The sequence below is a fragment of the Macaca mulatta genome, chromosome 2 (assembly GCF_049350105.2).
Source record: "Macaca mulatta isolate MMU2019108-1 chromosome 2, T2T-MMU8v2.0, whole genome shotgun sequence".
In the NCBI taxonomy this organism is placed as follows: domain Eukaryota; kingdom Metazoa; phylum Chordata; class Mammalia; order Primates; family Cercopithecidae; genus Macaca; species Macaca mulatta.
This window is the reverse complement of record NC_133407.1, coordinates 157,852,801-157,863,277: the sequence shown is the minus strand read 5'-3', so window position 1 is coordinate 157,863,277 and position 10,477 is coordinate 157,852,801. Positions and strand designations below refer to the sequence as shown.

The following is a 10,477-nucleotide window of genomic DNA, read 5'->3' as shown; positions in this document are numbered from 1 at the left end:
CGCTGACAGAGCAGGGGCGAGGGCCCAGCCCCCATCTGCTGAGGGAGTTTGAGCTGCCTCCCAGTCCAGGGCTCGCCCAGCTCAACCCCCATCTTCCCACCAGTTTCCTAGGGGTTACCCTCAAACCTCCTGCACCCCGACTCTGTCACACCTTCTGCTCTTTGGGGCTGAGATGGCCCACACCCATTTCCTCCTGTCTCTCTCCCCAGGTGTCTGGCTCTCCCAGGCCAAGCAGCACCGTCATGCCCAGGTGACCGCAAATTCCAGGCCCACCCAGGAATACCCACGGGTGGAGCAGAGAGACGCGGAGGTGTGGATGGTCTCTCTTCAGAAGCTTTATTCTCCCTGGGAGGGGCACACCTCACCCAGCCAAGGGCTGCTGCTGACTGGACAGAGGGTGTCCCAGATGCAGACATGGGGTACAGGCAGGAGGGCTTCCACTAGCCCCCAGGTGGGAGGTGCTGTGCACCCAGGCTGAAGAGGGAGGGGCCCAGCCGCCAGGGAGGGGCAGGGACTTTCTTCTCACAAAGACCTTTCTTCAGTATTCGAAGGTCACCGTCTTGACCCGCAGGTACTCGTTCAGAGCCGCCTCTCCTGTAAGACACCACAAAGGTCACAGCAGCTGCCACCACAGGCAGGAACCACTGCTGGGGGCTGCAAGTGTCTTATTCCTCAGCAACCGCGTGAGGGCAGCTCTGGCTCACCCCACTTCCAGGTGTGAAGTCGAGGCCCAGCGAGGTCATGAATCTTACCCAGGTTATCCCTGACAGTGGATAGTGGGCCAGGACTCCCAGAATACAAAGCCAATCTGAGGCAGCCATTTAAGAATCTTCCCTGGCTCCCACCGCCTTGTCTGGACAGCGGGAAGCCCCTTCAGGCGGAAGGGGGTGGAGGACTTGGTGTTACTGCCCGGACTCACTGGCCCATCTCTTCTCCCGTGGCTGCCCCCAGCTATGTCTGCATCAAGCTGTGGCTGGGAAAAGGAGATGCCTCGCAGGGCCCTGAGGCCCCAGACCTTGGCAGTGCTATGTGGCTGGTGTGTCTCAGCCCCATGACAAGTGTGAAGCCTGGGACTGTCTGACAGCTCCCCAGCAGCTCTGGCTGGCCCCAGGAGTGGCACTGCCCCAAATGCCACTGCCCTGTCCCTCTGAAGTCCTGGGCCTGCCCAGGCGGGCTCTTGGAAGGCTTGGCTTGTGGGCCTGTCCCAGGAGGGTGCTGGTCCTCTCAGCGGGACACGGGGACCAGGGTTGGGAGGGGGCCAGGGGAACTCGGGGAGGATTCATAAGGGGCTCAGATCATGTTGTGGGGACTTGGCAGCCATAGCCTTCCCTGGGTGGCCATGGGCCTCATGGATTCCCATGGTGGACACCAGGAAGGTGGCCTGGGAGAAGGCAGGAAGAGGAGGCAGACTGGGACACAGGAAGCAGGAGTGTCCAGCCTATACGTGCATGTGAGTCCAGCCCTGTGGGTACACATGGGCCCCTCTCACAGGCACCCTTGGGGGCTTCTGCAGGGCTTGAAAGATGGGGGCAGGGGGAGGAGAGAAAACTGGAAACAGTGACCACCCTTTGACCCTCAGCCTCAGCATGACCTTCCCTGTGGTCTCTGGGCTGGAACAGGAGCCTGGAGAGACAGGTGGGAACTCTGAGACAGCATATGGCTCCCCTGGACCTTGCCAGCCACCCCTGCCAAGCTTGCCCATAAGACCTGTCTAGTCCCCACTGCTGAGAGAGCAGAATGAGGCCCAAGGCTTGGAGCAGCCCAGGGAGAGAGGGCTGGAGCAGAACTCCATGCCACCCAGCGGACGGAGCACTGGGGGGCCTGCGCTGTGTGCTGGGGGACCCCGCCTGCTGCCGCCTCAGTGACTTCATCTCTACTGGGAGACTCGCAACACCCATGGTGTTCACCTGGGGGGTACATTCGGTCTCATGGCTCCTCTTTACACTAAGGACGCAACCTGAGCCCCTGACCATGGCCCATGGGCCTTCTATCTGGCCCCTCCCTGCCTCTCAGGCCTCCTCTCCTCCCTCCTGCTCCCCCTTGGCCCACTCCCACCACTCTGGCCTCTCTGCAACTCCACGACCAAAACTGGTTCCCCCAAGGACCTGCTGAACCCTCAGCTAGAAACACGGGACCCTGGGTCTTCACGGCCAACTCCTCCCTGCCATGCAGCTCTGGGTAGCACAGGCGCCACCACACCAGAGAGGCCCCCACTGCCTCCTGGCCGGAGTGTCTCCCCCAGGCCACTCTTCTTGCCTTCTTCCCAGCACCACCCCTCTCTGCAAGCATCTTGCTCATGGACTTGTCACATGTTCCCTCTCAGTAAGAAGTGAGCCCTGACAGCCATCATGTTCAAGGCTACATCCCTGCATCTGGGATAGGACCTGGCACTAAGTGGTTCTGAACGGATGTTTGCTGAATGAATAAATGAAAGCAACCCCACAGGCAGGAGTAGGTTACCTAGATCTTTGCCAAATCCAGACTGTTTGAATCCTCCGAAGGGAGCGGCCACATCGGTCTTGTTGTACGTGTTGACAAACACAGTGCCTGCCTGGAGCTTGTCACTGACATACAGGGCCTTGTTGATGTCCCTGGTGAAGACACCAGAAGCCAGGCCAAATTCCGTGGCATTGGCCCGAGACAGCACGGCGTCCACGTCCCTGGAGGGAAAGTCCAGGAAGAACTCCCTGAGGGAGGTGCAGACAAGAGCCTGGCCTGCTCTACACCCCAGCTGCATAAGACCTTCCGAGGAGAAAATGTGCCGGGCTGCCGCACCGGGGCAAGATGGGGTTGGGCTGGGCTGCGAGTGAGGAGGAAGGGCAGGGGCCCATATGCAGGCAGCCACCACAGGGGCTCCTGGATCATGGGGTGAGCCTTTTATTCCACAGACTGGGAGCAGGGGCCCAGAGAGGAGCCACTGGGTCCTCACATGCAGAAGGACCCACATGTGCCCTTGGCAGGTTGGGCATTCACCAGACATCAGTGATCTGGAGACTTACTACAACCATATTTATTGGCTAGGTGGCACTGAAGTCTCTTATTCTAATGCCATTGACATATGACAATAATTTCTGGGGTTTTTTTGATAGTTGGATAGTAAAATGTAAGGATGAGGCACGATTTTGCAGTTTGCTCCAAGGTGCTACGGAGACAAGGGGTAAGCCTGAGAAGTATCAGCATGGGCCTCTGTGGCCTCACTGTGAGTGGAGTACAGTTTTCCCTTCCAGCCCAGGCTGGCCTGGGTAACTTGCTTGATCACTAGGCTGTGGTGGAAGGGATGCTCTGGGATTCTGAAGAGCCAGATTATAAAGAGCCTTTTGGCTTTCACCTGGCCTCCGAGGGGGAACCAGGTGCCTTGGCAACCCCGAGGCTGCCACGCGGAGGAAGCCTCCTGGGAGACCCCCGGCAGTGTGAGGATAGCCACTCTGTCGCCCCAGCTGAGGCCAGACACTGCATGGAGCAGAGATGCGTTCGCCTCATTGAACCTAGACCATGAGTAAAATAAATCTCTGATTATTCCAAGCCACTCAGTGTGGGGGGTTTAGTGCACGGTAACAGACCTTAGAACAGAGTCCAGTGGGCTGCGAGAAACATGCCGGAGCACGTGGCAAGGGACAAGGACAGGGAAGGGAACTGTCTTTGCTCACAGGGGGACTCAAAGCCCCAGGTCTCTTCTCAGGGGTGTGGAGACTCAGCAGGCGGCCCAGGCGGGATGTCGATGGCTTGCACCCTGCCTGAGTTCTCCTCCTCACCGCCCATAGACTACCTCCCAAAGCCCACATGAAGACCCCAGTAACACGTGGGAGAGAGTCAGGGCCCTTGAGACATCAGCAGGATTCCCTACCCATCAGCAAACCGAGAGATGATCATGACAGGTCCAAAGGACTCCTCCTTGGCTATGAACATGTGGTCTTCCACATCTGTGAAAACAGTTGGCTCAAAGAAGAACCCTGCAAGAGAGATGGAGACCCGCTGTACATGGGAGACACAGTGACCGATGGTCCAGCCTCCCTGTCAGCAGGGCCTGGGCAGCCACCTGCAGATGACCTGACATAAGCGCCGGGTCGTGGCACCCATGTGATGGGTGTCGCCATGCTACAGGTGGCTCTCCCACCTGGCATGTTCTTTGATGTGGGTCTCACCATGCTTCTAAAGGAGTGCTGTTGAGGGAAATGGGGCTGCAGGTTGGCAGGTGACAGAGCTGAGACCTGATCCCAAGTCCAATCTTAGTGCCAGAACCCATGGCCAAAGCAAAGACTGGAGCTTTTCTGGTGACAGCTAATCTACAACCTCCTAGATCATTTGGCAGGTGAAACCTCCCAGGCAGCTCTGCCACTGACCCTGGTGGCTACAACCCATGGAGTAGGAGGAGGTGAGAGGGGAGGAGCTCTGGACACTGGACCTCCTGGGACTCCCTCCCTCTGCCCTTCTGGGGTCCCTACCAAGGCCCAACTTCATGCTCTCCAGTCAAGAAGGGACCACCTAATCCCAACCCTGGATGCAACCCCTACAGGCCCTGGTTGCCAGGGCAGACGCACTTCTGACAACTGAAATGCTTTCTCTCTCTTTTCTCTAGAGACAGAGCCGTGAGACCTGCTGCACTGAGGTCAATCCTGCCTGACCTCACTGAAATTCAATCCTGCCTGTCTTAGGAATAATCAAGACACCGGGAATTTTCTCACTGTAGTTCTTAGAGAAATAGAAAATTTCAAAAAACGTTACAAAGTTATTTAACTAATAAAATATTCAATATTTTTCATACATTTATAAATGACATTTTAACACTGATTACAATTGTGAAAATGTGACTCATGTACACACACAGTGGTTTATGTGGTCTGTGTTTACTCCACAGTCTTGTAGCACTTCTGCCGGGGCATGTGAGCCATGCTGACCACCCCTCTGTCGTCCCCTCCCCATCTACCTTGTACTCTCCCCTATCCCCTCTAGACCCTAAGAGCTGGTCTCCTGGTCCTTGGGCCACCAGAAAGCAGCCCCATCCCATGCTCTGCCGCTCACTCGGCTGTAGGAATTCTGCTCCTTCTCATACCCTCTCCAGGGTGGGGTGATGACCCCCCACTATTCCTGGTTCCCTGGTGCTGCTCTAACCCTTGCTGGCTCCCTAGCCCTGCTCCTGGCACAGGGCCTCCATCCCACCAACCCTGAACCCGGCCATCCTTGCCCTGCAAGGGCCCTGCTGATGCTCCTCCCACCCCATCTGCCTCATGGAACTCGCAGTCCAGCAGGAGTGGGAAGAGGGTAAGTGGACAGTGACAGCAGCAGTGCAGTGGTCACGAGAGCTCTGTTGAGGTGTGTGGTGCCTGGCACCCTGTGACATGGGCATGCCTGGGTTTGGATGTCCTGTGAGCTAAAGAAGCAGGAGCTCTCCAGGTGGGGACACTTGAAAGCCTCCACTAAGTCAAGCAGCAGCAAATGCATGGAGCCCAGGAAAGCACTAGAAACCTCTGGAGAGAATGAAATGTGGCTGCAGTACAGGTCAAGGGCAAGTCAGGCACAGATCATGAAGGACTCTGGCTGTAAGGTCAAGGAGTCTGAACTTGCACTGCGGGAGGGTGGGTCACTGCTACGAGGTCTTAACGGAGGAGAGGTCACCAGACCCTGGCAACTGTGTGAGTAAAGGATCAGCAGGCTCACAAGGCCACTTGGGAGGCTGCTGTGACACCGAGCAAGGCAAGATGCAGGGAGCCCGCACAAGGGTCAGGAGGCAGAGGAGGTCCAGAGTGGGACAATTCTCAGATTTTACAGAATCAGGCAAATAATTTAAATGGGGGTCACAGAAAGAGAAGAGTCAGGGATTCCTTCTTCCCTTTCCTCCTTCTTGCCATCAGATTAATTGAGCACCTACTCTGTGCAAGGCCCAGTCTAGGCACAAAGGAGCTAGGGGTGAGGAAGACAGTCATGGCACCTGTCCCTTGGCAGTAGCATCAACAGTCCATCCCTGTGGCTGCTGCACTTCTGGCCTGGATGACTCGATCAGACAGAGGGTCCTGGAGCAGCAGGTGTGTGTGTCTGGGCTCAACTCTGGCTGGGACATTGCAATGACCATTGAGTTTGAAGGGCCTGGGGAACATCCAGGTGGAAGTGTCCAGTGCCGCTGGCTATGCGGTGAGGAGCTCTGGGTGGGGTGGAGCCTGGAGGCCTGTATCTGGTAGGGTCTGAGCAGGGGAGAGATCCTGCAGGTGAACTGTCCCCCATGAGAGGTGCTCCAAGCTAAGGATAGGCAGGGATGCACCTGCATTGAGGGGACAGGTGGAGCAACGGCTGAGAGGTTAACAGCCAGTGAAGCAGAAGGAAAATCATAAAATCTAGTCTCTTGAAATCTATCGGGGAGAGACTCTCAAGGCTGTGGTGACAGTAAGGGCAAGTCAGAGTCCAGTTCAATACTGACTAAACCAGCACTGAATAATGCTCATCCCATTCCCGGGTCTGGCTGGTGCCCAAATAGCCAAGGCCCAGTCCATCCCAAGTCCCAGATGGGGCTGCAGCCTGACTGTGCAGGTACCCGGCCTTCAGCTCTCTCCAGTTCAGCTGGACAGGGAACCAGAGGCCATGGGACCTGCTGCCTCAATTGACCCAAGCGGGCCTGGCACACTGTGACTCACCTGGCCGAGGGATTTGATTCCCACCGCAGACCAGTGTGGCCCCTTCCTTCACGCCGCACTGGCAGTACTCCATCAGCTTCATCAGGTGGGCATGGTGATTCTGTGGCCCGTGGTCGGTGTCCCTGTCCAGGGGGTTGCCCACCTTCATCTTCCGCACCTCCTGTACCTGCAGAAAGTCCTCCAAGTCAGGCGTGGCTCGTTCTGCCACAGTTTCTGACAATGATCCTCACCTGACTCAGCTCTCGCGGCTGACCCCTGAGGAAAGTTCACACTCTATTCTAGCCTCAGGGCTTTCCGAATTCTGACTCTAAATCCACCTTCCAGTCTGAAATCCCAGATGGCTCCTATGCGCAGAGGAACAGAAGTCTCCAAGGAGACAGAAGCCCAGCAATAGATGGGCTGGGAATGGAGGTGCACAGGAGTGTGGGTGAGGAGGAGAGAGGCTGGTGTATTTGACTAGTTGAGGAGATGGGGCTCAGTACCACATGTATCTGATTCTGGTCCTGCACCAGCCTCATGGATCAAGAAGCTGAAAGAACTGTTTGTCTGGGGGACTCCAGGATGTGGGGTGGGTGGGATACACCAGCCCTGCTGCAATAGTCCCGGTGCTAAAGTGGGAAAGAAATTAAGTGGAGGGGAGGGGCCCAAGGCTCTAGTCTGCTGACCCTCTTCCTCCAAGGCCAGGGCATCTCACATCTTGCAAACTCTGCACCCCCAGTGAGCCCTAATCAGACACAGGTGTGACCCAAGCACCCGGGACACCCCTCTGCCCTTCCCACCAGGGCCCACTGAGTGCCTCTGACTGTCCGGTCTCCACCCTGTAGCCAAGCCCAGTTGCTTTTGTTCCTCATTCTCTGCTCCTGTCCTGGAGACCCAAACTGCGCCCCAATCTCTCTTGGATACAAAGGACAAGCAGCCTACTGAGCCTCCTGAACACTGGCCTCACTTCCTTTCTTTGGGATTGTGACTGTCCTGAGAATTATCCCTGGGACAATGGCCCTTGCAGTCACCTGACTGTGGAAGTCTCATGACTCCCTTAAGATCCCCAGACAGGACCTTGTGTGCACAGCTCTATGTCCCTGCAGCCACACTCCACCCATGACTGCCACTTTATCTCCAGTAGTCCCTGGGTCTGTATCCTGGTCCTGCTATTCCTGTGCTGGGCCCATCACGGCAATGGGCCTCGCTTGGCCAGGCAGGCCAGCTCCCTAACTACGGAAGATGAGCTTGTGCCTCCCATCACGTGGTAGAGTCCGTTTCCTCACCCCTTAAATCTGGGCCAGCCTGTGACTTGCTTCGGCAGCACAATGCATGGAAGCAATGTTTCGTGCATTTCAAGAAGCCTCTCAGCTTGTGCTGTCACTCTCAGGAGTCCTGCCACTGTCCACATGAACATGCCCCAGCACATGCTGCAGAATACAGGCCCCTAGGGCAAGGACAGCTGTCCCACGAAGCTGCCTGCTGCCCTGCTGCCCCCGAGCCTCACTGCAGATGCTTGGGCAAGCTCTGACAAACCCACGGGAGCCCCAGCGAACTCCAGCCTAGACTGCCACTGCTGCCCACAGAATCACAAGCTGAGGGCAGGGCTGTCATTTCCAACCACTCTGTGTTGAGGCTTGTTATACGGCAAAAGCTTTTCCAGCCCCTCCCAGAAAGTCCTTCCTTTCCCCACTCCTTCCGGACTCTGAGCCACCACCCTGGGTCCAGCGCCAGCTCTCCTCCAGGGACCCCTCCCTCACCCCTCCGCTCACGGGCCCTCTTTTTCCCTGGCTTTTCAGGCACCATCTGTCTGAAACCATGTGTGGAGGTTGCTGGTTGTCTCTCCCGCATCCCTGCCGCTACCTGCTGGGATCAGATGCTGCTCTCCACAACCTGGGGGCGGTGAGGGGGCCCTTCGCGGAAGCTAAGCCAACCTCAGCTTGCTCCACCCCTGGTATCATGGCCTGGATGAAGGATGGCTGGGGCCTGGCTCATGACAACCCCACAATGTTTTCTAACAGAGGTGGTGAGGAAGGAGTCATGTCCTGCTCTGGCTCCAAGTGGTGAGAAGGTAATGCTGGTGCCGCCAGCCCCATACTCCCCACCATATCCGAGCTGCTTGGAGAGAATGATGCCAACCCGTCGAGGAACCGAGAAGCCAGACATTACAAACCTCCCAAGGGGACTCGGGACCACCGAGGCCAGCATCAAGCCTGCTCTTCCAGGCGTGGCTGAGTGAGTGGATAAATCTGGTGGAAGACACTATCCTGTGCCCACCAGATCCCCGAGGCCATGCAAGGTGGCTGCAGAACCTGATGGGAGCTGCTGGCCCCTACTGGCGGCCCACAGCCAAGCCTACCTGCCACAGGGGCCCGCAGCCTGGCCACTTGGCCCCAGGGGCATGCCTATGTAGGGGGATTTGTGCTCCAGGGCCCATGTCCATGGTCAGACCCAGGCTGACCAGAGACCAGGCCCTTGCTCCATTCTGTCTGGTCCTCCCCTGGTCCCTTCTCCTTCCAGGCTTCACCTAAGAGTCCACTCTGAGTAAACCACATGCACCGAATTCTTGCCCCAGGTTCCACTTCTAGGGAGCCAACCCAAGACAGGCCCTTTTTGGTGATGTCAATTTGAGCTACAGGTCTGCTATTTCTTCGCGAAATAATAAAATCCAGTGAAGACTCAGCACAGCTCCCGCTGTGAGTTCCCTGACCCCCGTGGGCAGTGTCCTCTAGGAGGAGCCCAGCCTCACTTAACCCCTGCCCTGTCTCCCCTCCTCCAACCCCCTCCAGCCAGGCTGCTGTCCCGGTGAACCAGCAGCCCACAGACCCTGGGGCAGGACTTACCACCCTCCGCACGAACTCATCATGAATGGAGTCCTCCACAAACAGCCGGCCTGCTGCAATGCAGTTCTCTCCTTTGTTGAAGAAAACAGAGCTCATCCCCTTCAGAGAATGGACAAGAACACCAGGTCACTGCTCCTCCTGGGACACCAACCCCCTGCTCTGCCAGGGCCCAGCTGCCCTTTCTCATTGGGAAGGGAGGCACGCATGTGTCCTGACCTCCTCCTGTGGGCCGCACTCAATCCTCAGTCACCTCAAGAGGAGAGGTGAGACATAACGGTATGGGAAGTGAAGACGCTGAGGCCCATGCAGTGACAGAGAGACACCACGCCCCAACTCCTACCACTGGAGGACAAGGCCGCCATCTATACTGCAGAGCATGGGGACCAAGTGGGAGTGAGCCTCGGCCTGCCTGAGACCCTCCTGCACCCTGGGTGGGCTCGCTGGGGTGGCCCAGAAGGTGCTGACTCCTGTTTCAGAGTCTACATTCTCGGAGCTGACAGGAGAGATGCCAGCCGTGTGTGTAAGCACGGAGCAGGTGGCGGGTGACAGGGCAGAGGGTAAGACACAGGCAGGCAGCCCTGACGGGGGTGGGTGAGGGGTGGGGCAGCCCTGGCCCAGGGAATTTCCAGCAGGAGTTCACAACAAAGGCCCTCAGAGGCCGCAGGCAGCCTGCTTTTTCAAACTCGCCTGCTGTGGGAGACCCAGGGGAGGACGGAGAGCCATGGTCAAGCCTGGCTAGATCCCAGGGCTGATGGGTTCATCTGGGCCTGTGAACAAGGCCCTTGCCTCCCTCAGTTTCTCTACCAAATAAGGTTGGACTCCCTTTCACACCCATGCTAGGGTGTCAGGCCGTCTTCCACGGCACAGTGGAACTTAGATAGGGCCGGGGGCATATTTGGGGACCTGGCAGAATGTGGCCTTACTGGTTTGCTCCCACAGGAGTGAGGACAGGACCAAGGCAACAACAATACTAACGGTAAGAACAAGGACCAACACATGTGTCTTACGTGGCACTTGCCACTAATCTAAGCC

At 57.2% G+C, this 10,477-nt stretch overlaps 1 protein-coding gene across 8 annotated transcripts in view; it reads right to left on the bottom strand.

Moving 5' to 3' along the window:
- Positions 1 to 313: 313 nt before the first annotated feature.
- The window catches only part of ALDH1L1 (aldehyde dehydrogenase 1 family member L1), an 80,945-nt gene continuing 70,781 nt past the window's right edge, over positions 314 to 10,477 (bottom strand). For 5 of the 8 annotated variants that reach the window (XM_077990977.1, XM_077990979.1, XM_077990978.1 and 2 more), the window contains exons 19-23: positions 9,446 to 9,544; positions 6,624 to 6,789; positions 3,845 to 3,950; positions 2,461 to 2,660; positions 314 to 594 (exon numbers count right to left, since the gene is read on the bottom strand). In XM_077990977.1, the coding sequence (XP_077847103.1) occupies positions 539 to 594; positions 2,461 to 2,660; positions 3,845 to 3,950; positions 6,624 to 6,789; positions 9,446 to 9,544 (627 nt within the window). In that variant the 3' untranslated portion in view covers positions 314 to 538. 8 annotated transcript variants of the gene reach the window in all.